The sequence below is a fragment of the Labrus mixtus genome, chromosome 5, assembly GCF_963584025.1.
Source record: "Labrus mixtus chromosome 5, fLabMix1.1, whole genome shotgun sequence".
Taxonomy (NCBI): Eukaryota; Metazoa; Chordata; class Actinopteri; order Labriformes; family Labridae; genus Labrus; species Labrus mixtus.
The window spans coordinates 16601040-16626327 of record NC_083616.1 but is presented as its reverse complement, the minus strand read 5'-3'; the positions used below and the strand labels follow the sequence as shown (position 1 = coordinate 16626327).

The 25288-nt window shown below is 40.3% G+C and overlaps 2 protein-coding genes across 3 annotated transcripts in view; one reads left to right on the top strand and one right to left on the bottom strand.

Annotated features, from left to right (window-relative positions):
* wdfy3 (WD repeat and FYVE domain containing 3) overlaps nucleotides 1–8122 on the top strand; it is a 99009-nt gene extending 90887 nt beyond the window's left edge. For both annotated transcript variants that reach the window (XM_061038170.1, XM_061038169.1), the window contains exons 58-67: nucleotides 192–346; nucleotides 1411–1569; nucleotides 1762–1941; nucleotides 2099–2281; nucleotides 2470–2563; nucleotides 2684–2827; nucleotides 3035–3268; nucleotides 3482–3593; nucleotides 3859–4056; nucleotides 4608–8122. In XM_061038170.1, coding sequence (XP_060894153.1) covers nucleotides 192–346; nucleotides 1411–1569; nucleotides 1762–1941; nucleotides 2099–2281; nucleotides 2470–2563; nucleotides 2684–2827; nucleotides 3035–3268; nucleotides 3482–3593; nucleotides 3859–4056; nucleotides 4608–4728 — 1580 coding nt within the window. In that variant the 3' untranslated portion in view covers nucleotides 4729–8122. The remainder of the gene's footprint in view (nucleotides 1–191; nucleotides 347–1410; nucleotides 1570–1761; nucleotides 1942–2098; nucleotides 2282–2469; nucleotides 2564–2683; nucleotides 2828–3034; nucleotides 3269–3481; nucleotides 3594–3858; nucleotides 4057–4607) is intronic.
* A 983-nt stretch (nucleotides 8123–9105) lies between these two features.
* Nucleotides 9106–25235, bottom strand: ccdc180 (coiled-coil domain containing 180). Its single transcript, XM_061039053.1, has 36 exons — nucleotides 24982–25235; nucleotides 24767–24864; nucleotides 24495–24576; nucleotides 23175–23300; nucleotides 22765–22875; nucleotides 22246–22341; nucleotides 21996–22159; nucleotides 21195–21314; nucleotides 20658–20737; nucleotides 20398–20486; nucleotides 20140–20259; nucleotides 19868–20041; nucleotides 19641–19756; nucleotides 19026–19203; nucleotides 18570–18624; nucleotides 18357–18469; nucleotides 18088–18269; nucleotides 17843–18012; nucleotides 17093–17273; nucleotides 16715–16861; nucleotides 16441–16585; nucleotides 15740–15856; nucleotides 15566–15643; nucleotides 15349–15435; nucleotides 14657–14802; nucleotides 14450–14517; nucleotides 13365–13422; nucleotides 13102–13185; nucleotides 12959–13025; nucleotides 12722–12857; nucleotides 12308–12468; nucleotides 12081–12206; nucleotides 11477–11573; nucleotides 10720–10816; nucleotides 9715–9865; nucleotides 9106–9597 (listed from the first exon to the last, which is right to left on the bottom strand). The coding sequence occupies exons 1-36, from the start codon at nucleotides 25039–25041 to the stop codon at nucleotides 9469–9471; spliced, it is 4209 nt and encodes a 1402-aa protein (XP_060895036.1). The 5' UTR covers nucleotides 25042–25235; the 3' UTR covers nucleotides 9106–9468.
* Nucleotides 25236–25288: the final 53 nt, after the last annotated feature.

The window sequence follows — 25288 nt, the reverse complement described above, 5'->3', positions numbered from 1 at the left end:
CACACCTGCACACAAGCACAAATACATGAAGAGTTTTTGTCTTATGAAGTACACACGATACAGGTCAGATGATGCTCTCTCACTCTACACAGTCTGTTTGAAAACGTGAATGTCCATGAGAGATTCCTGAATGTGGGTTGAATCCCTTCAGTCTCAGTGTTCATATGTCTCCCTGTATGACGCCCCTACAGAACTCAAGGAGCCTGTGGGACAGATCGTGTGCACCGATAAGGGAATACTCGCTGTGGAGCAAAACAAAGTTCTGGTTCCTCTCAACTGGAGTAAGACCTTTGCCTGGGGCTACGCTGATCTCAGCTGCCGGCTGGCTAACTATGAATCTGATAAGGTCAGTACAGTTATTCTAAAAGCCACAGCTTTAAAGCGTGCTCCTCATGACTCCACAGGCATGCTCTGTCCCATGTGGTGATGTCATGAAATAGTTCTTATCTTATGTTTAATGATGCTATGTAGGACTGTTGTTAAAGTGTTTCAACTAAAGTAAAATGACATGTAAATGACTACTTTTCTATACATTGCTGCTTATTTGACCTTGAACAGTGACATGTGAATGTGAAGACACTATTAAAGACAATGTCTCCCCCTGCTGGTGCTTCATGACCCCACAGGTTTTACAGCCGCAGCCACAACCAACACTTTTAGTGCACTTCTTAAATCAAGTTCAGTTGACTGAGAAATTTGAGCATTGTACAAGAAAAATCTTAATTTCTTAGCTGTCCAACATCGCTGCTAAAAAGACCTACTACCAGAACGCCCTGTTCAAAATTCTTAATTTTTGGCGGGTGCAACAAGTTTTAAGCAAGAGTGCGCTTCAACAGGTTCTTGCACGTAAGCCAGAGATCTGCCAAAATAATGATATCTTCCCAAAGACATGAATTCAAATGCATAGATCTGAATATTAGCCAATTACTAATTACCCTCCAATAAAATGGCAATACAAAAATAAATGTATACGTGGTAATTATTTTTTAGCAGCTGTATTCATCTACTGTAGAGGAGTCATTTAATTGCGATTCGAGCGTGAAATGGAGAGAAGGCCGACATTTTTTATACATACAACTGGTGTTGAGGTCATGCAGGATCCTTTTAGTTTATTCTAAATTTTACAAGAAGCCAATGAAGAGATACAAGATCAGAGGAGAGGTGGCTGGTTCTTGTTAGTAATCTGGCTGCTGCATTTTAAAATGTCTGCAAATGATTTAGATGTTTGGTGGAGGAGATGATACTGGACCTAACCCTAACCCTCAATACCCTTCAGAAACTTCTCAGGACTCACAAAAGCCGCCTACTGAAAAGTAACCTGTTTCATGAGTGTTTAAAAGGTTATGGACAAAATTCATGACCGCTGATGCTGTAACCAATCTTTAATCCTAATGTTCAATCTTATTTCAGGCGTTGGTGGTGTACGAGTGTCTGTCAGAGTGGGGTCAGATCCTCTGTGCCATCTGTCCAAACCCTAAACTGGTCATCACTGGTGGTACCAGCACATCCATCTGTGTGTGGGAAACAGGAACCTCCAAGGAGAGGGCCAAGTCGCTCACTCTCAAACAGGTAAAAACACAAACACGTTATGAGATGTTCCCCCAGGGATCAGAGGATAAGACACTGTGGAAGAAGCTCTACTAATGTCTTAAAAATAAGAAAAAGAATGATTCAAATGAAACTCTGATTACTTAATCATGAAAGTAACTCCGTCATCTATATTCTAAGTTCTGAATCTTTGTCTGTTGTGCTCCATTGTAGGCGTTACTGGGTCACACGGACGCTGTCACATGTCTGACAGCTTCATCAGCGTACCACATAGTTGTTAGCGGCTCGCGGGATCGAACCTGCATCATTTGGGACCTCAACAACCTTTCCTTCGTCACACAGCTCAGGGGACACCGAGCGCCCGTCTCAGCTCTGTGTATCAACGAACTGACGGTGAGTTCAAACAAACACCTCTCCTCTGTCCCCGTAGATTAAAAAAAAAAACAACACACACTGTTTTACCTGGAACAACAGAGAGGACATTTACATCTTGATCCATACAAACTGTTCAGCTGATACAAGGATAAAGAGAATGTGTTTGTGTGTGTAGGGGGATATTGTGTCCTGTGCAGGTACATACATACACGTGTGGAGCATTAACGGCAGCCCCATCGCCAGTGCAAACACCTTCACAGGGCGGAGTCAACAGATCCTGTGCTGCTGCGTGTCCGAGATGAACGAGTGGGACACGCAGAACGTCATCGTCACGGGACACTCAGACGGTGTTGTCAGGGTAACAATTAAGTTCTTCAGTTCTTTCTATGTGCAAAAAAGGAAAACTTAACACACAAATGAAATGACAAATGATATAACATCTCCAAAGTCTTGTCAGAAATTTGCGAGATTAAAGTTTCTTTTTTTTATTGTGCTATGACTTAAATTAAACTAAACTGTTAATCAGTTGAAATATGTTTCTTGCAGTTTTGGAGAATGGAGTTCCTACAAGTCCCAGAAACCCCTGCTCTAGAGCCAGTAGAGCCAGATGTGCCTGATTGCTGTGTTGAGGAGAAGCTCGGTGAGTCCTCATGATAGAGCTGCTGGACTAAAAAAGTGCACTCACCATTCAAATGTGTTGTATTAAAAAGACTATGCATCAAAAAACGTGTCTTGTAAATAATAATACTTTGTCTCACAGAGGGAGGTGAGAATCACAACGCTGATGACGACAGCAGCGAGTCAGACGGGGATGAGCCCAGTCTGAGTCAGGAGCCCAAAGCACCAAGAAATCCCTCAACAGGTGGAGGCAGCCAGCCGGGCAGCACGGTCCACAGACCCAGAGGTACTCAGCAAAGACTCACCTCTTCAGAATCACTTGCAGTCATTATTGTTACGTTTATTCAGAGATATATTCATCTGTTCAAGAAGCTGTGTTAACTAAATTTAAGTAGCCAGACATGATGCTTTTCTGAAGCCACTGTTTAAAACACATTTTCACCTTGACAATCCATCTCCATGCTGACATTTCTGACATTAAAACACCTTTAAGGTCCTTCAGCCCGACCGGGAGCCTCGTGGTCGATGGACAGCAGCTCTGACGACTCTCACCGCTGGTCAGATACTCTCAGCATCGATGAAAAGGACGGCTTCGTCTTTGTCAACTACTCTGAGGGTCAAGCTAAGGTCCCCCACCCTCATTTGGCTCATCATGGCCACGCCTCCATGCCACAGCCTCTCCAGCCCAACGCCATGGACGCACGGACTTATAACCAGCTCAGGGCAGGTCGGTGTTGAACGTATATGACGTATATTGTCAAACATTTTAAGTAATTTTGCTAATAAAGAAATCAAATTAATGGAGAAGTAATCAGACTTTTTTTTATTTATTTATTTTTTAAATAAATTAAACCTAATAGATTTGGCCCTCTGATGTGATTGTTGCATGTGTGTGTGTGTGTGGCTCAACGTTTAAGTGTTTATTTTTGTTTGCTCGCAGGCTACAGATGGGAGCGCCAGCTGGTCTTCCGGAGCAAACTCACCATGCACACAGCTTTTGATCGAAAGGACAATGCTCATCCAGCAGAGATCACATCTCTGGCCATCTCAAAGTAAGAGAGCTGAGAGTGTCAGACCCCGAAACAAAGCCCTTTAAATCCAGTCAACGCAAATACACCATCAGATGTGTTTTATGTTTTTTTTTTTTATAGCAAAATGGTATGGTTGCACCATTACAAAAAAACACTCTGATTGAAGTGTTTGGAATAGTTTGTGTCATAGTGGGGAAATGTCTTTCCTCATCCCGTCGCCCTCTGTTTAACAAACTACTCATTTCTCCCATCCGCCACTTGTTCCCCTTTAACATCCTCTCTGCAGGGACCACAGTAAAATCCTGGTGGGCGACGGACGCGGTAGAGTCTTCAGCTGGTCGGTCAGCGATCAGCCTGGTCGCTCTGCCGCTGACCACTGGGTGAAGGACGAGGTGGTTGACAGCTGCTCCGGCTGCATGGTCCGCTTCTCACTCACCGAGCGACGCCATCACTGCAGGAACTGTGGGCAGCTCTTCTGCCAAAAGTAAGAAAATAACACGGCAGACAAGTCTTTTGCTTTTTCACTCATTTCATTTACACTTTCATGTGCTGCTGTAAGTTCAGGGTATCATTACACGGGATCAAGTGGCGGGACAAAAAGTTTGTGCAGGAAAATTCTGAATGAAAACAACTTTGCAAACCTTCATCGAACATGCAGCTCCCATATATTTACACAGTTTACTCTAGTTTTACTGACAGATTGTTTTATCTCTTTTTCAGGATTCTTACATGCCCAATATGTATCTGCTTTGACTTCTCAAATTTAAGAGGAATTACAAACTCATTTTTTCTGTATTATTAACTAACATGAAGATTCTTCTCCTCCTCAGCAGCTTTTAACTTTGACCATTAGTAACAAAACTGCAGCCTCATACTTAAGTTCTTTTGATTGTGTAAGATGAGTTTGTACATAATTCCTGATAGACTGGAAAGTATTGATGTTAAAAAAAAGATTTGATCGGTCATCTATGAGAACCTGTAATTACAGTCTAACAATAAAAAACATCCAAATCTTTTCCTCTCCTTGCTTTTCAGGTGCAGTCGCTTCCAGTCGGAGATCAAGAGGCTGAAGATCTCGTCACCGGTGCGAGTGTGTCAGAACTGTTACTACAACCTTCAACACGAGCGAAGCGTTGAGGACGGCTGCAGAAACTGAGCACCACCTCCACAAGAGAAACACCTCCTCCCGAGGACTCCGACATGAGGGGGCATTTCATTCCTCTGCCTGCCTCCATTTTCCCTCCAAAGCTCCTACAAATCCCTCAACCCCCCCCCCTCCCTTTACCCCCCTCTCTCATCCAGTAACCACATGACTGTAACACACTGACAGACTGTAACAGGAGGGAAGCTGTATTATCAACACAGAGGTGCAAGAGGATCAAAAGGAAAAAAAAAACACTTGATCATCACTGTCCTCACCTGCACTCAACATCTGGAGGAGGGGGAAAAAAAAAAGCAACCCATCCATTGATGCGGCACGCTTGTATCAATCACCAACAAAAATAAGAACCTTGTCTATATTGTGAATATTAACCATGGCCTTTTTAACACAAAGAGGAAGAAACACAAAACAAAAATAAAGGTCAATAAGAAAAGAAAAAAACATTTTGCCTGTAACATAGCATTGTAACTAACCACTCCTGGCTTTAAAAAACAAAACGATTGTGTGTAGTCTTCGTCACCAGTCACAGCGAGTCCAGGGGGCAAACCACGGAGGAAAGGAAGGGATATGAATGTCAATAATTAATGTCTGTGGGTCGACTTTACTAGTGGGTCTAGTTATGCAAAATGACTTATTTTCTTTTTTTAACTTTATGATCTTTTTTTTTTTTTATTGTTTACAAAAATGTGATTTATTGTGCGAGTGTTGCCCCGCAGTGTCAAGCCATCGCCACCACAGAGAGATTTATTATCACGCTCTCTTTTCTTTATTCTTTTTGCCAAATTGCTCTGATGTATCATGTATGTTTATTAATCTGTCATCTACTCTGTCCTTCATGTGAATTTCACATGTTCTTTGTTGTTGCTGCTGTTAGAAAACTGGACAAATTATCATTTCAGATTTTTTTTTTGTTTGTTTTTTAGACATATCACTCAAATGTATGTTGAGATTTCTTTTGCCCTGAAAGAATCCATTGTCTGTGAAAAACTATAAATTAAGGTAAAGTATAACACGTATGTAATAATGGGACACATTTATTTCATGTCTCGTGTAGTCGTGTTTAGTTCCTGCTAAAGCCTCTAAGCAGCTTTTTGAATGCACACTAAAAGGGAATGATTTTGTATAGTGGATTTTAGTTTCTTGTGGGTTTCTGTTTGCAGACTTGACTCTGACCCTGTGGCATTATTACAGCAGACCAGCTGATGTTGCACTCCTCACACTTTATCCTCAGTCCCTGTAGAAGATGTTAAACTGCAAGAGCAGCAGCCGAGAACATTTTAAAGACTTTATTTATTTTGAAAGGATGTCTTTAGACATCAGGAAAGATGAAACAAAAATAATCATGACATTTCCTGAAATAAGAAGAAATATGGCTTGTTTTTAAAGGACAGAGACGTGTAGATGGTAATGATAGCCCCACACACACAAACACACATCCCTTTTTCCCTCCAAAATGCTGGAGTAACAACCACTAAATCAACAACAACATTTTCTATTTCATCCATTATGAATATATTATGTCTACAATAAGTTGGAATGAGTGGCTCTAATGCAAATACATGAATGATTCTCCCATGTTAAGAATTGACTACTTTATAAATGAATTAGAAATGTTTAGATTTAGTGAAGTCGTTCTATTTGTGTGGCTAGAGATGGATTTGTTGTGTGAAGGTTTTTTTAAGGAGTTGAAAGTGAAAAAAGAGATCAGTCATATTTAGAAAAGACGTGGGTAAACCTTGAAGTTGAATTTATGCCAAACATAGGATTTTGTTTATTGCCTGGTCTTTGTCTCTGCAGTTGAGTTTCAATTTTAAGTTGTCCAATAAATTCAAACCAGAGGACTGATAGAAATAAAACACTGCTCAGTGCTCAGAATATCAAGAGTGGTCTCCAAGTGCAACAAAAGACACAATGCAGAGATAATGACTAAACAGAGACGCAGCAATTGCACATTGTTGCCTTTATTGTCGGAGCATGAAAAAAAACATGAAGTAAGGACTCATGTAGAAAGTACATTTTTATAGCATCTTTAAAAAGTATGTATTTTTTTTTCTGTCACAAAGAGTCACTGAATCAATTAGCATTTAGAAATGAAATTAAGACTTAAACCCAGGGAACAAAAAGAATACTGTTTTGGCACAGATTGAACTCCATACAAGGCTGCAGTGTTAATACTCAAATATCGGATGGACCTCTAATGTTTCCCGTTTGTTTGACGTCAAATGCTCAACAGTTTATCTCTAGAGACAAGCTATACATATGGCTTAAACACCCATTGATCCCGTTGGATTGCTGCTGCCACTTGGTTTAATAGCTACAGTGTGCCAGAGTGTTCTTGTTTGTAACTTCACGTTACTTCCCCTCCCCCACTCTTCTTGCATGTGTTTATGATGTGTTTGTGGTTTTGTGGGCAACAACTGTGCATTCAAATGCTGCTTTCTTTTTTTCCCAGGAGAGAACTTTTTCACTTTTGGTTTCCCACTAGTATCCACAGAGTCTAACACATGTAAGAAAACGCAGAAACACTTCCCAGAACGTTCTTTAATCTTCATCCCCACAGCTCTCTGATGTTCTAATAATAACATGCACTCTCGATATTGTCCTCCTTATATCATTCTGCATTAATGTACTGTAATTTAGCGTGCAATCATGCCATCTAGCTGAAAAGGCCCGGTCGGCTTCTATCAATCAAGAGTTCCTTTGCACCTTCATGTCTACAAAAACAAACCAGAAAAGTCAAAGTTTTTATTGAATGCAGTTTTACTTTGTTGTTTAACAGAAAGGATAAATGAACTGTACAAAGTATTTATGCAATTATAAATGGTTTTAGATTTTTTTTTTAATGATTGTTGCGATTTCAGCAAGTTTTGTTACTTGTTGCATGTCTATTAACACAGCTGACTTTCTGTGTCAGTGCATTGTACATTGTACATGTTCTCGGCATTATATTTTTGTTTCATTTTTGTTGATTTTACTTTTTTTTTTCTTTTTGTTTTTTGAGGCATTTTCTGATACGTTGTCCCCAAGTGACTGACTGATGGGTTTGTGTACAGTGCAAGAAATCATGTCCCCACACTCTGGGTGGACTTTTGTACTCTTAATTGAAAAAAAAAAGAAAAGATGGACAAATAAGAGAAGAAGGAAAAAAGAGAAAATCCTGGATTCTTTTGGTGGTCTTGTATTAGACTGCATTACTACAGTATCTGGTGTGCAATCTGTGATAGCTGAATGTTCCTTGTATATTTGTGTTCACTACATCCTACGAGAGAAAAAAAAAACAGTAGAGAACCCCCGCCCTCGTACGGAAACAAATGTTACATAACGCAATAGATCTGGTACTTATTCTTTTTAATTTCATTTCAATAAATAATTGCTGTTTACCACCAAAGACCAACTTTTATTCTGAATTTTGAGGCTTGAGACAAGCGTTCTTGTGTCAGCTGTGAAAAGTGTTGTTTGTGGCTACAAATGAACCTTTAGGGAAATAACGGTATCATTTGAGTCAAATGTTTTTAGAGCACAATGTAATGAAAAAAATGCTTTCTGTATTTTATTCCAGAAGGCTTAAATTCATCTCCAGTTTTCAATAAACCAGAAACACAATTAGCAGAACAGAAACAACAATACTGCACAATCATTAAGAAATGAATTAGTTCAAATGAATTTAAACAATAATAAATATTTAAAATCTCTCAAGGTAATAGTTTTCAGTTCAATCAGTTGAAAATGTGCTAAATGAGTTTTTTAATTAGGGATGTCTAAGATTTCGGTCGTGCTTATCTTCCTTAATGATGTGGGATCTGTAAATCTAAAGCAATGCATCATAGTTCCTAAGATCATCTTGAGTTTGTAGCATCTCGGTCGCGTAAAATCCAAGTATTTTAATAAGTTAAGGAATGTTTATACTCTTAGAAAAACAGCCATGTTATTTAGTTAAAAGAGTCAATCTTTTCCCTGGACTGAAACGGTATGAAAACCTATAATAAAGAAGCATAAAGCATGAAGGTCAATCAAAATGGAACTACTTGAATTTATACTACAGTACAGTACTTCACTGAAAGACACATCTCTGCCTTTTTATTTTAAAGCTTTAAACCTTGATTTAGAGAGGAAAGTGGACAGAGACAGAAATTAGTGAAAGCTTGAGTGGAGAACAACATGTGGGAAAGGAGACACAGGCGGGACCTGAACTCGGGACGCCCGCTTGGAGGACCACAGCCTCCGAAAACATGGGGTGAACTACTAACTACCAGGCCACCGGTTCCCCCCCAAAAAACATCCCTGCTTTTGGTTAATAAAGATGAATACATTGTGGTCGCTGTGCAGTTCATGCATCATAAGAACTATTAGAGAAGACTAAATATTTAAGGAAACATCTTCAAGAGAAAAGAGTAGACACATGGAGTAGCTGATGCAAAGGTAACAAGTGATGAAGTTCCACATAAACAGCCCAGAGGAGACATCCTTTCATGTTTACTATGTTGATGTGTTCACAGTGTAAATCTTCAACATTGAAACACTAAATTATTCCTCATCCAACTTCTCCAGCTTCCTCCTCCACATCCTGCATGTATACTTCAGTAAAGTTACTTGTGTTTTATCACAAGTTATTAAAACCGTGAGGAATAACAAGACATCCAAATTGTCAGCAGACATGTGGCTGACGTGTTTAATCATTAAGAGAAGTTTGTGTGTATAGTGGAGTTCAGATGTTCTTATGGCTGCTTCCAAGTGTCAATGTGTGTGTTTTAGACTGTGTATCTGCTGTTTCCATTGTGTGCTCCACCTCTGTAGTTCACTCAGTTGTCTTCCTTTGTCGTCGTCTGAACATGATGACTCCGACTTTAACAGCTGCTCAAGCCTCTGACAAAACACACACACACACACACACACACACACACACATTAACAACACATGTCATTCCCTTTCGTCTCTATGTCTGTTTAATCTTGGGTGTGTAGGTTAAAGGTGTGTGTATACCTTCACAGCGACATCTCTCAGCTCAATAACAGCTACATGCACGGAGGTGCACCTGGTTGTGCTGATGGATGCTGTTGTTGCTATGGTAGCACTTGGCGGGTCAGCTGTGCTGTCAGTAGGAGGCATCAGGTATGGGGTACCAGAGACAGTCCTGAGACACACACACACACACACACATATTCAGAGTGTTGCATGTTCAGCTTTTACTTTGTTAGAACTAGACAGCGTTTTACTGTTAGGGACCAATGTGTTATATTGTATATATATATAGATATATATATAGATATCTACTGAATTAAATCATAATGGCCTTACTATTATTTATCAGGCATTAAGGAAACATGCTATGTTGAAGAGCTGGTTGAAGTGTTCTCTGACAACAATGCAGCAAGTACATAATGTCCTCCTTCTAAGTTTCGATTCCAGTGTGGAGTGATTTTTGTTTTGACCAGAGAAGGGAGGCCCAAATGGCCATTTTGGACGCCCCTCAGTTTGCCAGACAAATGGCAAACCACAGGTGTTGCAGCGATGGCCAGAAACATGGTAAAACTTTGGATATGCTTTTGAAAATCGATAGAAATAAGAAGACCGATGCAAGGCTGGTTAAACACTGAAGCTCCCTGTCCCCGACATGGCAACCTGTGTGCACCTCGAATCTAGAGAGGAGGGGATGGGGGGAGACAGCTCTCTCCAGTGTTTTGAGTTTGGACCATAGTACCCATTTTAAACACTTTGTGTCAGAGTTACATATTGCTCCTTTAAGTGCCTTTACTTTGAAGATCTTCTGTTAAATAGTCTGAAGGGCCTGGAGACTTTTACTTGAAGAGTTTAAATGCAGATGAACTGTTGGACTTTCACTTTGAAAGAGCTTGAATTTGAAGTTGAGGGATGGCTTTTACGGTGAAGGAGCTTTTGAAAGGAGCTGCAGTGCTACAGTTGTTTACCAACTTTGTCATTTTAAACACACCAGCTATGTTCTGATGTCATAGTCCTCTGACGTGTTACCTGCCCTCTGAGCAAAGTTTCTGTCCTGTTTCATCTCCTGTCTCCAAGGTTACATTGCTTTCTTCAGAGTGCTGGTGTATCGGCGCTGCCTCTGTATCTATGGAAACAGAAACAGGAAACAACTTAATGGTTATTTAAAAGTAGTGAATGGAAGAGAGATGTTTGTGTGTCCAGGTAATCAAACATGCATGTAAATAATAATGTATGGTGAGTGGGTTGTTAATCAAGGAATAAAAACCCCAACAAGGGAGCGCGACCAAGACACAGGGCGGAGGGGTCCTGACTAACACTGAAGGGGTTCCTCTGCGATAACAACCCACTCACTATACATTTCTCCGCTTAATTAAACCGCTACTTAGTTCGGAAATCAGTAATTAAAAATGTTTTTTTCTTTTGCAACACCATCTTACACCACGTTCTGTTGCATGTTAAGTTAATTTGCCATCTTGAGTTTTGCAGATGTCCTCCACAGTCTGTGTTAAGAGCCGTGTCCCTTGCAAACGTCAGCTTTTCTTGAAACGATTTGTTCTTAACATCGGTCAGTTATCGAGGGATAGCAGACCGTTGCTATGCGTAATTGGCCAATCAGAAACAAGTATTTAACCCAGCTGTGTAATAATATCATGTAACACACACTGAGCAGGTACAGGTTACAGCCTATGAGCTTTAACTGTTGTTTTAAGTGTTGGCTCCAGCACATAAAGTTGTTATTATAGCCACAGAATGTAAACATAGGCTAGTTAGAGGTGAAAGCTACCTGCAGCTGTAAACAGGTTGTCCAGCTGATGGAGCAGACTGTCTGTCAGAGAAGCCAGTGATTTCACAAACTCCTCCCCTCTGGCTCTTACACACTCCTAAACACAGAAAATACACAACAATGTAAAGTTGTTTACAAGTGTATGAATGTTGTGTTGATTTGTGTTGTGCAGAAAACCTCAAACTGATCTCTGGCTCTAACTGCAGGCCCCCAAAAAAACTCTAAATTCCTTCTGGGTGCAGCCAGAAGCATTGTTACACTGATTCTCAATGTCTTGAGTTTATCCTCCTTATTAGTAATGAATGGACACCCAGGCTTTCATCCAACAGATACAATGTACACATGCTGAGGAAGAACATTGCTTACTTTTATAATTTGAACTATTTAATTTTTATAAATTCAGAGTTTTACAATGTGTTTATTGTGAATGCTCAAAATTGCTTTCTATTGTGCAGCCCTTGCCCGAGCTCTTTAGGTCTAAACAGATCTGGAGGCTCCAGATACAGCTCCTCTTTATATCAATTGGTGACTAATGAAGTGTGAATGAGCCACTTCTCTATTTGCAGGGCTAACAGGTGTCACGGTGATCCTTCCCTTGCCCTACCTGTAGTTGAAGGTGTGCTGAACAAATGGCGCTTTGGAGCTGCTGCTGTCTGAGGTCCTCACTGCGGTTCAGAGTCTGAAGCTCATCGTCTCTCAGAGAAACTCTCAGGTGACGGACGTTTTCACGCTGAGAACCAGAGAGAATAAACAGTCAGGTCTAACCTGCAGTTTGTTACATACAGATAACCTGTGATGAGCTTTGAGGCAATACTGTTTTAATGTTCAAACCTTTTCCTTTTCACTGGCTAACAGGGTCTGCTCCAGCTTTATTCGGACTCTTCCCACTTCATTTCTAAGCCCTGCCTCGTGCTGTTGCACATGGTTGCTGATCAAAACTTTGGATAACAAATTGAGAATCTCTTCCAACATAGAGAGCTGGTTCACCAACTCTGAGAGACAGACAGGCAGAGGGTCAGCTGATTTGCTAATTATGACATACAGCAGAGATACAGACAGGCAGACAGACAGAGACACACAGTGGTACAGACAAAAGGGTTCACAGCTGGAACACAGACAGAGAAACATACAGCAATGCGTTCACCAACTCTGAGAGACAGACAAAAGAGCCAGACATCTGGTCCACAAAGCCTGAGAGACAGACAGACAGAGAGTCTGTCACAGTTGAACATGCATAGTGTTTACCCTCTCTGCTTGTGCTGATAAGCTTCCTGGCCTGTTCCTGGTATCCCAGCAGCCTCTGCTGCATACCCTCAGCCCATTGATCAAAACTTTCAGGAACCAGGAGAAATCTGCTGCCCCGCTTGCTCCGGTAGAAGTCCTGACAGAGTTTTATAAATGATTAAATATAAACAGTTTAGCAGTACGTTCAACTTTGAAGAACATTATTTAATCTGCACATGCGCAGAGTGTGTCTGTTACCTCAGCAACCAGCAGGATGACATCATTGGCTTTCCATAACACAGAGTTAACTGCAGAGCTCAAAGAGCTGAAACATAATAACAGGGAGATCAAAACCTGAGACCCTCCATCAGGATCCAATCAAACTAGCAGATCAAACTCACTGTGTGGTCTGTTCTGGATCTGGTTTTGGTCCAAAAACCTGAAGCCTCCTGTCAGACCTGATGGGCCTGTAGCCTCTCCCCACACTATAAAACACACACTCAGGTTATAAACCAACATGGAGAATAAAATAAAGTTTTATTGTATGTGAGCAGCACAACAGACTCTGTGTGTACCATCCAAACTAAAGCACAAATTCCACAATGCACGTGCATACATTCATGTGAAACTTTTATGAAATATTATGGGGTGTGTATGTGTTTACCTTAGGTTGCTTACGGACCCAGTACATTTCTGTTGTAGACGTTGGACAGAACTCTGACCTGAAATAAACAAAGAGCTGTCAGCTGTTTGTTGTGTTTAGTTCAATCAGACTGCTATAAGATAGAAGACGTGATGATTTATACAAAGGCTGGATTGAATGCTGAGATGTATTCATAGTTGAAACAGTATTGTGATTAAAACGTTCTATCACCTGAAGAGAACATCTGGGATTGATCAATGACTTGTCTTCTCTTTTTACAACAAAAGTGTTCAAAATTTGTCTGTTTACACAACCGCAATTGTCCCTTTTTGTCATATTCAGGATGGATTTCTCTGCTGCAGTTGTCAATTTAAAGACTTATTCAAGGACCCATATCATTTTAGTGTACACAATTTCCCAATCATTATCATTTCACCTCTTCCTGATAGCTACTAAAAAAGAGACGATGTATTGTGAAAAACTTGAAGGACGATTGTTCACTTTTTTTTTATTGAAACAGGATATTTTGCAACCAATAAGCTACAATAGTCAACAGCAAAAGTTATCATTCAACCACTTCCTAGCTAACATTACTGCTAGCCTGGGTCTTGTGCCCTTTCATATAGTACTGTATAGCACCATTGAACTGTAGTGTAATCATCCAACACTTACTAGCTCACAAAACTGTTAGCTAAGAAGGTACACTTTTACTAGCCTATCGTATAACACTCAAAATGTACTATCTTATGTTACTATAAGTTAGGAAGTGTCGTAAAGCAAACCTTAGTTTTAGTCTTGTTGTTAACTACTAGAACTTTAGTTCTATGTTTTAACTTGAAAGGTGGCTCGATTTTCTGAAAAGGAAAGATCACAGAGCTTTCTAATCTTCAAATCAAATTTTCAGGGAAAAATGTCTGCGTTGTAAATATGGTAAAATCTTTATGTGCAAATGGCAATCTACAAGCTCCATGCTTACATCATGGCAGTGTTTTTCACTACCTTACTTAAAGACTACATGTTTCATATCAATATTCTGTACCTCACAGCTTTTTTTAATTATGTGACGCCTTTTATTTGGAAAAGAAAAAAAATTACAGAATTCTTACCAGAAGCTGCTCTTCCTCCCTCCTCTCTCTCTGCTGCTTCTGCTGGAAGATCCTGGTTTATACGCAACCTGATATGTAAGGATGATTGGGCAGAAGAAAGAAAGGAAAGGGAATAAGAGAAAAGAAAACTATTAATCTTCTTCATCGCCAGATACCAAAAAGTACTTGTATTTTTGGCAACTCAGTGGTTAAGTGGAGTATATATACCTATTTAAGGATTTGATGATGCCTACAACAGGGTCATTGAGAAGGTCAACAGCTTTCCTGCTCGGCTGCAGTAAACCAGAAGGTTGGGCTGAGCAAACCCGCTTCGTGGACTTGGGCCGAGGTGGGAGACTCTCCCAGGTGTGATCCTAAACACACCAATGACAAACGTATTCAGTGTAATCAACATGAACATAAAGCAGACCTAATGAAAAAGAATGAACTGGAGTGCCGGATGGGCTAGCGGTTATATTGTGCACCCAATGTACATAGGTATAGTCCTCGTTGAAGTGGCCTTGGGTTGCTGCATGGCATCCCCAACTCTCTACACCCAACGTTTCCTGTCTTTCTGCAGTTGTCCTATCCAATAAAGGCTAAAATAGTCCAAAATATAACTTAAAAAAGGGGAGGATACAAGAGGCAGTCCAAGAGGAAAATGTGTAGTAGTCCAGTCCAGGTAGACAAGTGGTAGTCCAGATATACTAATGGCAGTAACGATGCAGTCGTGGAATACAACAGATAGTCCAGGTCAGCAAGAGGAGGTCCATGTGGAAAGTGATTGTCCATATAAACAAGTCCAGCCCTGGATACAATAGGTAGTCCAGCTAGTCCAAGCACACATGTGGTAGAGCAGTAAGTGAGAAAGTAGTCTGCATAAACAAGAAGGATGTCATAGTATTCAATGTGTCGCACACCAGTGAAAAGTCCAGGTACTGACAGCGCTTCCTGAATTCTTCACTGACTGATGACAGGAACGAACACACCTTATCTGAAGACACCTGCTGACAGACGGACAGACAGACTTAAACTTAAAACTTACATTTTCAACATGTTCTTTTTGTTTGGTTAAGTCACAGAACTAAGATAACGTAAAGTGATGCTACAGCAGTACTACTGTGTGACTATGTGTACCTGTGTGTTCTCCACCATCCTCCTCAGATCTTCCAACCTGCTGAGTATGGCTGCTTGCTGCTGGTTACTGCTGGCTGCCTGTGTGGTTCAAATCTCTTTTAACATGCTGAGCAAGAATTTCAATCAGCTGTGACAGACATACACATACTAAGTAGACAGTCAGAAGACAGGTACCTCTGCCTTGATGTTAACTTGTGTGCTGCTGATAATTTTCTTGATCTTCTCCATGAACGTCACCTCAGACTTCAGGAGGGAGAGTATCTCCTCAAAACGACCAGACACATCCTTTACCTTGGGGGAAACAGACTTTAGCCTCAGACCGTTTATTTGACATTTGTTGCTGCAACATGAATTATTATGAAGGTAAAGACGACCTTTATGTTTAATTGCACCCTTTAACAATAGAGTTGTTAATTTTCCCTTTAAGACCGCAAACACACACATGGACTTCTCATGATCCTTTTTCAAGTGACCTGTTTTTCAGCAGACTGAGCTCTCTCCTGTCATGATTCTGTTACCAGAATTATTTTCATTCCTGCTGACCCAAACCAAACCAACTGTCCAAACTTCCAGTCTCTATTTCACATTTTATGAACAGTAAAATGTTATTATGAATAGCTAGTGGGGGGGAACCCTGTGTTCTATTTGAACTTGCAGTCACTCTGAATGAACAGACAGGTTAAGGTCACATCTGCAGGCCGCCACTTAACTCAGTTGATAGTTAGCACACCCCATCTAAAGAGGCTGAGTCCTCCAGCCCCCTGCTCTTTGATGAACATCACCACCACTCTCTTCCTCATATTTCCAGTCCATCTACAGTTGTCCTATCTGATAGAGGCAAACACCAACAAATTAATATTTATAAAACCTCAAACCTGTAGTAAACTCTTGGACTCAAACCCCTCCAGATCAGAGTGGATGGACTCCTCAGCCAAAGTAATCTTTTTGGTTTCCCCCTTCAGTCTCTGCTGAAACAACTTCACCTCTTCAGGAGCAAAATCACCTGCCTCACTGAACAACCTGCAACAGGAGAAGTTGTTGAAGAATGTGTGTGTGTGTGTGTGTGTGTGTGTGTGTGTGTGTGTGTGTGTGTGTGTGTGTGTGAGAGAGTGTGTGTATTTAATAACTTTCAGGTGCTCCATGTGGTACCTGAAAGAGTTGAGGAGTTGTGTTATTTTTTGCCTGACCTCCTCCAGTCTTATCTGAACAGTCTTTCTGAATGTGGTCTGACAGTGCTGGGTGTCTTTAATATGTTGATCCAGACAGTCCTGCAGGGCAGAGCTCACAGCGTCCAGACTAAAGACAGACAGAGAGAGACTGTTATTTATGAAAAACACATTTCATTTGCTTTAGAAACAAGTCTTTATCTTTCTACCTTATTAGTTGTATACATTTACTTGTTTTATCATTGCTTTGCTAATCAGGCAAGATGCCATATGTTTTATCATTGTAACTTAGTATGGTGACAATAAAGTTTATTCTGAATCTGATTCTACCAGTGTGAGCTGACCACAGATCAGTTGTTACCGTTGGCTGCTCTCAGCTGTCATGATGTCGTCCTCCATGTTGGACACTGTGGTAGTGAACTCCTTGTTCTTCCTGTTAATGGAAGTTTGCAGGTCATGCAGCTCTGTCCTGCAGGAGGCCAACACGTCAGACACCTCCTCACAGTGAACATCCACACGCTGTCTGTGGAGCTGCAGCTCAGCTAAAACACACACACACAGAAAGACACTGTTATGTTTGTTGTCAAGAACTTCTGATACCATCAGTGCGGACCACAAAAATGAGCTGTGTGTCCATCTTTATGTTGGTTTGTTATCTCACACACACATCTAACACACATTTACCCAAAGGGGAGGAGGACTCTGATCTGATACAGTCTATTAACTGCAGGCTTAAACAAACAGTCTTACATCCGATTAGCCACTCAAGTACTAAGTGCGAAGTGGACATAACAGCCATGAATTTAGCCATTGGATTGTAGAGGTTCAGGTTAGTAAGGGGAATTAAAAAACATGAACACAGAGTTACTAAGATGGGAAGAAAACTCCATATGATATAGGCTACCAACAGCAGAAATACAAAGCCTACATCCTATCAGTCAGACTAGTGCTGCGACCACTGTGTCTACCATGGACTGTATTAAAGAAGAGGATATAGTCACTGGTTGGTGAAGTACTGTTTTCAGATTAGAGGAGCACCTTGTCCACCATATGGTGCCTTGATCAAATTCTGACTATTAAAATGAATGTGAAAGCACAAACTCTGTTTTACCCAGGCGTGGTTGGTATATGTGGGTCTGGATATGTTGGCGATTCAGCTGCTGCAGTTGGAACTCCTGCTCACAATGCAACACCTCCTTCCTGTGTGTGACCATGGTAACTGCTGAGCTTAGGACATCATGAAAATGCTGCTCCAGGTTTTCCAAGAAGAGAATCCGCATCCTGGGCATTGAAAACGTATACAGTCAGCACAAGATGGCACTCTTCTGTTATCGTGTTGTGTGTGTGTAATTGTACCTGTTAAGTGTGTGTGGGAGTAGCTCTACAGGAAACATGGGCAGGTGTGTTTCCTGCTGCAGGTATTCTGAAAGATCAGGGGCGGGACATGTGAAGATGGGTCCACTATAGGATACACCCCTTGATGATGCAAATGTGACAATATTGCTCATGTCACAGAGATCCTCCAGACAGGACTCATCCTACACATAAGCAAACACACAGCATTTATACATATGTGCACAATAACAAGTTGTTTTTTGTCTTTCATTAATTTACAAGAGCTTCACCTCTGGCAGCATATACTGAGACGACTGGTCAGGATCTGTGACAATCTGACAGCTGATTTGATGATTCTTTATCATCTCATTTGGTTTTTGTATTTCAGCACCCTGACTATATTCTGCAAAAGAAAAAGACAAAATCAGTCAAGACAGGACCCCAAATTTCTCAACAAAATAAACAGTTTATTAAGCTGTGAACAGAAACAAATACACACTGACCATGGTCAGCTGGGTTGGTTAATGATGGGTGGAGTTTCTGAAGCTCTTCTGGACTCTGAGCAGGAAGATCACATTTTTTATTTATTTTTATTGCTCTAGCTTTGGACTTGAGTCCCTTTACCTGGTTTTAATATACGCTATGGTTTATAATACCTATGAAGCCCTAAAAAACTAAGCCAATACTTTAAGATGAACGTGGTATTGATTTCAAGTCTGAGAATTTCTGTTTTCTGACTCTATATTTGCAGGAATTTTTAACATTCATAATGTACCTTTATTAATCAGCTGGATTATGACTAAAGGTTGCCAACATCTGGTAGTGTGTTGTCTGAACAATACAATAAACTCAGCTAATGTTTCACTTGTTTACTTTAAGCTTAGTTAACAAGTCTTAAACCACAGTGATGAAGAAGTCAAAAGGCTGTCTTACAGCTTTGAGAAAGCATTGAGTGTTGCTTTAGTTAGCAGAAGGTGTAGGTGTGTGTGAGATGCAATTGCCATGGTTACCGGTCTGTAGGTGTGGTTGAGGTGGTAGAATAAGCTGAGGCTGGAGCTATAGGAGAATAGCTCCTCCAGGAGGAGAGAAGGGAGACGATCCAACAGCTGACACTGATCTGAGACCCAGTCTCTGCAGCTTCACGCGAACAAACACAAAGGATGTTACAGCTCTAAACCATCACACAAGAGCTGTTTGATCTCAAGGCAGAACACTTATCATGCCCCTGATCAGCAAATTGAAAGTTTGTGTTCAGATGGATTTAATTAAAGGAGAAAACAGATCATTTTTTTATTTCCAATCCTTTGACTGTCATTGAGGTCACATGGGTTTGTTATTTCTTCTTATATATATATATATATATATATATAGAGAGAGAGAGAGAGAGAGAGAGAGAGAGAGCTATTTGGAAGATGATTGATAAGATGGATTTGTGCAGTTAGCATATATTATATAAACCAATCAATGACCACAACATCAAACCTACATTTTCATAAGGAGAAAAAATGCTGTAGCTAAATACAACTGCAGAGTATGTATGACTCTGTATGAGCATTAGCATTAGCATTTGGTACCTCTCTTGGACTTCCTTCAGGCAGAAGACAGCTTTGTCAAGAGACATCTTCAAAGAGTCTTCATTGCCCTCCTGACGTAGTACACCCAGCAGGACATCCAGACGCACCTTCTTCTTCTGACAATACAACAGCAAAGCATCAGAGAGCCTGACAGACACTCACCCCATCTAAGTTGAAGGCGTGTCCTGCAGGTTTTTAAATACAGGACTGATTGACTGAAGTCTTACCTGTATGTAATGCTGCTGTGACTCTCTGAGGTCATCCAAGTGTTGCTGTACTTCTTCTTCTCTTGTCTTCAACCTGCTGCTGTGTGCCTCCCATAGCAATGTTGCTCCCCTCATCAGAACAAACACACACTTGCTGAGAATGTGAGCGTGATTGGACACAAGCTCACAACATACCTGCAGTCAGACAGACAGGAAGACAGTTAGACAAATATTTTAGTAAAGGGGGGCATTAAGAACCAGTCTACAGAAAAAAAGACGATTGTGTTACTCACATCATAAGCAGCAAGACGTTCTTCATACTGACTCTGGCTTTGACCAATTAGAGGGAGCAGTTGAGAGCTTACAACATCATTCACTTCCTCCTCTGACAGCTGAAAAGTTAAGATCTCCTTCTGCAGGAGAACATGTGAAACAGAGGTTTCATCAAAATTAATAAGATATAAATAAATGTTTGTTTCTGTCTAACCCTGTTGTTGTAAATATGACTATAACATTTTGAGAGATTTCAGCGTGGATTTTTGTGTTTTTACCTTACAGCGCTCCATGTCAGCCAGTCGATCCTGCCGAGTCTGGTCATAACAACAACGTAGCTCATGGAGGAAGTCAGTATTAAACCGCTCTGAACACACAAATGATCATAGACACATTTTGCCTCACACACCTGAAAAACTTTTTAAACTGATTTTTTTGTTTTTTTTGTTTTTAGAGGTGTTTCCGCTCCAAAACAGGTGAATGGAAACTAACCTTTTGAGTCACACAGAAACACAGACAGAAAAGTCAAGAGGCTTACCAATCTGTTGATTGACAGCTGTCAGATGATTGAACCAATCAGAGACCAGAGAAATGGAGCAGGAGGGCGGGACCAGGGTGCTGAAACAGACAAATGTAATGTTTAATAGACAGTGGCATACTGCAGATCTATGAGAATTGCCTACAAGCTTTATTACTTGTATTGATTCTCTCACAGTTGCAGTTTGCAAGACACTGTTGTCAAACTGGTGTGACTACCCTAGAAGAAACTTGCAACATATAGAGGTCATCGGGAAGAAACAAGTCCAATTGTCTCATTGAAGAGAAAGAAGACAACAGTGCGGGATATACAGTCAGGGCCAAAGGACCAGCTCTATGCAAAAACATCTTTCTTCTTGACATGGGCTTTACTTCAGGAACGAAATGTATCATGACTGGTACCTGTAACTTTTCTGCCCGATGGTTTATATTGTAAAGGACAGAGTAGCGTAGACATTTTGATATAGAGCAACTGTAACAACCAAACAGTAACAACCAAAAGATGAACAGCAGAGGCTGTTAACTTCAACAATACTACCAGATGCTGTTGATGATGTCACAGCGTTTTGCTGTCAGTTCTTGTTGAGTTTGTTTCATCTTCTGAACCGCCTGCCTGACCAAGAGTGGCTCCTGATCCGTATCACTGCAACAGAGACTCCTACAACACAAACAAACTAGAAATAAATCACCTGTTGAAATAAGGGGCTTATAGTTGTTGCTGATGATGTTATTTCTCCAGTTATTAGTATGAAAAAGTCTACGGCAAAGAACCAATTTGTACTTTGTAAAGCCTGTTTTAAGTTATTCATTGAAAGCTCTCTAATAAATGTTTGATGCGGTCTTGAACTCATGTAAAGCTGTATCGACCTAAGTTATGGTTTGATAACTGCAACCAATTTAAACTTGTCTAAAACCTGTTCAAACCAATCTAAAGCCCATTGACAAGTGTCTTACCAAATTCAAAACCAATCAAGAATCTCGTCAAAACATGCCTAAGTCTATCACAAATCCAAATTGAACCAGTTTGAAATCTGCTCAAACCATGTTTTAACAGTTTGAAACCTGTTTGAACCAGATTAATCTAAAAACAGTTTTAGCCCATTTGATACTATTTAAAATCTACTACAAATGAAAGCTAGTGTGAGCAAAATGGAAACGTGTTTAAAAATGTCTAAAAATGTGTTAAAACCAATCTAATTTGGTCTGAACCACTTGAAATAGTATGAATCAGTCCAAACTCAATTTTGAAACCAGCTTAAAAAAAGCTAAAATCTGTTTAAACCTTTCTTATAACCTGCTTGACTAAATTTAAAAAATTGTCTGAATCTGAGTATTTCACCTATATTGGCCTATAACCTCGCTGACTGTGTTGCTCCTCCAGCGGCTCAGACAGTCCTCCCAGTGCAGACAGAGGAGTGACTCCTGCTGCAGGGTCTCCTCTCGGAGGAGCAGCAGCAGTCGAGCCACGCTACGACGATTCGCCAGCAAAGACTGATTTAACATCTTAGACACAAGCAGAGAACATATGAAACTATTATTTTTTGGTTGTTAGAGGAAATAAGTTGAAAGGCTTTAGTACAGTAAGTTACTGTGGCTTCATTGTGGATCAGTCTGTAGACATCAGATGGAGGCAGGAAGCTTATCTTCTCCAGCAATGGGGAGTACTTCTGCAGGACAACTCTGATCTACAAAGAAGGTCAACATGATTTATTTCTAAATTATTATTTTAATCCAAGTTTCTACTTTTCATTTTGTTCTTTAGTTCTTAATAACAGTGTTGTGTACTTCATACAGGTAGACATATAAAATTCATACTATAGCTATAGATACTTTCATGTATACTGACATACATATAAACACAAACTGCCATTTTTAATGACACTGGCCTTGAATTAATAGTAGCCCATGGCACAGCTTTGTAATGATCATGTTGGTAATAACTCAATATAATCAACATTTTAGCTCAATAAAAACTTTTTATGCAAACAAAAAGTATTGTATCTTTTTTTTAAATTGATAAATGTTTGTTTTATAGATGAACACTACCCATCTTACCACCTTGTCAAAGAAGTACAATGAAAACTCATTGTGTTTTAACGTAGTCTGACCTGGTCTGTTCGTTGACTCTCAGCTTCAGTCAGTTTCTTGTTTAGCCCCTTTATTCTAAGCTTCTTTTTCTTCACTTCCTCCTCTACCTCCTCCCAGAGACCATACACATCCTTGAGACACACAAATATATAAACACATACAAGGAATGACATCGTATGCATGATTTGATAAACACTAAGGTCACAAGTCCAAAAATCCAAATTGCCCAGCCAACCACAGTCTCAGAAACATTTTAATCAGCGAAAAACAACAACAATCTGGAGACTGACGTGTCCCAGGTGTTCATGTGTACCCAAAGACTCATGAAGACTGACAGATCCAAGGTGTTCATGTGTACATGCGGACTGTTGTATTTCAAGTGTTGTGTTTCAGTTGTTCATGTTCATCAGACTGATGTGTTCATGTGTACCTGCAGGGCTTGTTTCTGGTGTTCCAGGTATTTCATTTTGTCCTTCAAGGTGTCTAAATGGAAGTTCAATCCCTGCAGAGAGGACAGAAGCTCCACACTTACAGTCCTCACCTGAGTTTCATACACCTGAAACACAAAATGTAGACTAGATAAAGTAAAAAACATACATGTATATTTTAATCACCTAGGCTTTAATACATTGTGAAATTACAACAGGAAGTTTATTACACCAGTGTGCGGACTACCAACTACTTCTACTTCTACCTCAGATCTACAGAAACACAGAGAATCCCACCTTAGATGTACTTAAACAGCGAGGTGTGTACTACCTCATGTGTAGCTGGGGAAGTCTTCAAACTATTACTATCATAGTTTGTAGAATTCCACAGCATCTTCACATCAGCATGTAAACTACCTGAGGTGATTTATACAAGCATGTATACTGCCACAGGGATACAACATCAGGGTGTATACTACCTCAGTGGTTCTAAATAAGCATGTGTTGACTTCCTCTAGTGTTATATCAGTCAACATAACATATATGTGAAATAAACCTACAGGTTAAATATATCAGTTTGACTGCTACCTCAGGTGTAGCACAGGCATACAAAACTGGGTATTAATGAACTCAGGTATACTCTATTAGTGTACCGCCTGGGGAACAGTATATTTGTGTTTGTACTACCTCCGATGTGCTATACCAACGTGTACTATTCCAGTGTGTATACTTCTTGAGGCGTACTAATTATGTGTTCACTATCTCCTCTGTTTTTTTTTATACCTGAGTGACTTTCATGAGCTCTATGTCCAGCTGTTTCAAAGTTTCTTTATGTTTTTTGCTTTTTTTCTCTGTCAGTCGTTCAATGATGTCAGAGCTGGGGCGATCAACCACTGAAAGAGAGAGGTGGACAGCAACAGGACAGAACATAAAACAGATATAACCTCAGAACTCCATACGGCAGGTGAATATTTACAGGGGGACTCATTCATGACATTATTATGATAATAAAATAGTCAAATAATATCCCTGTCCCTAAGTGTACTTCCCTTATCTTCAACTGTCTACGTTTAAATTTACATTTCTAGGTTTGTGAATATCATGTATGAAACATCAAGTTTCATTCATTACCAGTAATGTATCTCACAAAAGATGAGGAAAAATGGTTGGAGTTTCATGCATAGATTTGGGTTGTCATGATTGGTTTATAAATTATTATTCATTAGTTACAATAAAAAGGATATTATAATTATTCCTTTTCTTGTAGTAATCTTCTTTGTTTATCATGATCAAGGTGACATCTCAGCTCTATACGAACCCACAGAGTCAGGAAGTTGGCTGACATCGTCAACTTCATCAGCATCATCCCCTTTCTGTCCCCTGACTGGAGGAGGGCACAACAACCTGCCAGACAGGAGAAAGAGACAGACAGAGAGATAGACATGTGGAGAGGAAGACAGAGAAAAACGGTGAGACAGATACAAATACTGAATGAGATTTTTCATAGTCTACATGCAAATCACTGATATACTGTACATGTTTAATTCTCAGCACACTGAGATTGATTTCTTTATGTGTTTGGCTGTCTGTGTACCTGCTGGTTGTACTGCAGCGTGTGTTACTGTCTTCAGCAGAGAGACAGTCTGTCCTGGTGTCTTTCCGTCCGGCCAGCAGAGACCTGGAGAGCTGAACCTAGAAAACATTATAACACCACATTATAGAAGAAGAAAAAAACACTGAAGGAAACACGTCCAAAAAGTTCTTCAATCAAGTTGGGGACACAGTCACAGTCACCTGGCTCTGACCCACCTGAGCATCAAACAGCTGACGGTACACCTTCCCGCTCGGAACCGCTCTGCTCTCAGACATACTAACGTTAATTAGCCTGCAGATAGCGCTAGTCAGGATCTATTATTTCCCTGATTTGAGTTCACCGGGCCGGAGAAAAGTTCACGAGGCAGTTGGGTGGCATACAAGGTGAATCTGTAATCTTTTTCTTCGCGGTTCCATTCTTTTATTTCTTAATTTTTTTCGTGAATATGAGTCAGCTAGTTTTGACTCAAACTGTTTACGCTTCAATCAGAAAGCCCAAGCGTCTCTCTGTCACCATGGCGAC

Coding starts and splice junctions, on each gene's coding strand:
- ccdc180 (XM_061039053.1), bottom strand. CDS start 25,041: ATGTCTGAGAGCAGAGCGGTTCCGAGCGGGAAGGTGTACCGTCAGCTG. Junction 20,487..20,657: donor AGCTGTCAATCAACAGATTG/GTAAGCCTCTTG, acceptor TTGTGTGTTCAG/AGCGGTTTAATACTGACTTC. Junction 12,207..12,307: donor TAGCCAGTGAAAAGGAAAAG/GTTTGAACATTA, acceptor TCTGGTTCTCAG/CGTGAAAACGTCCGTCACCT.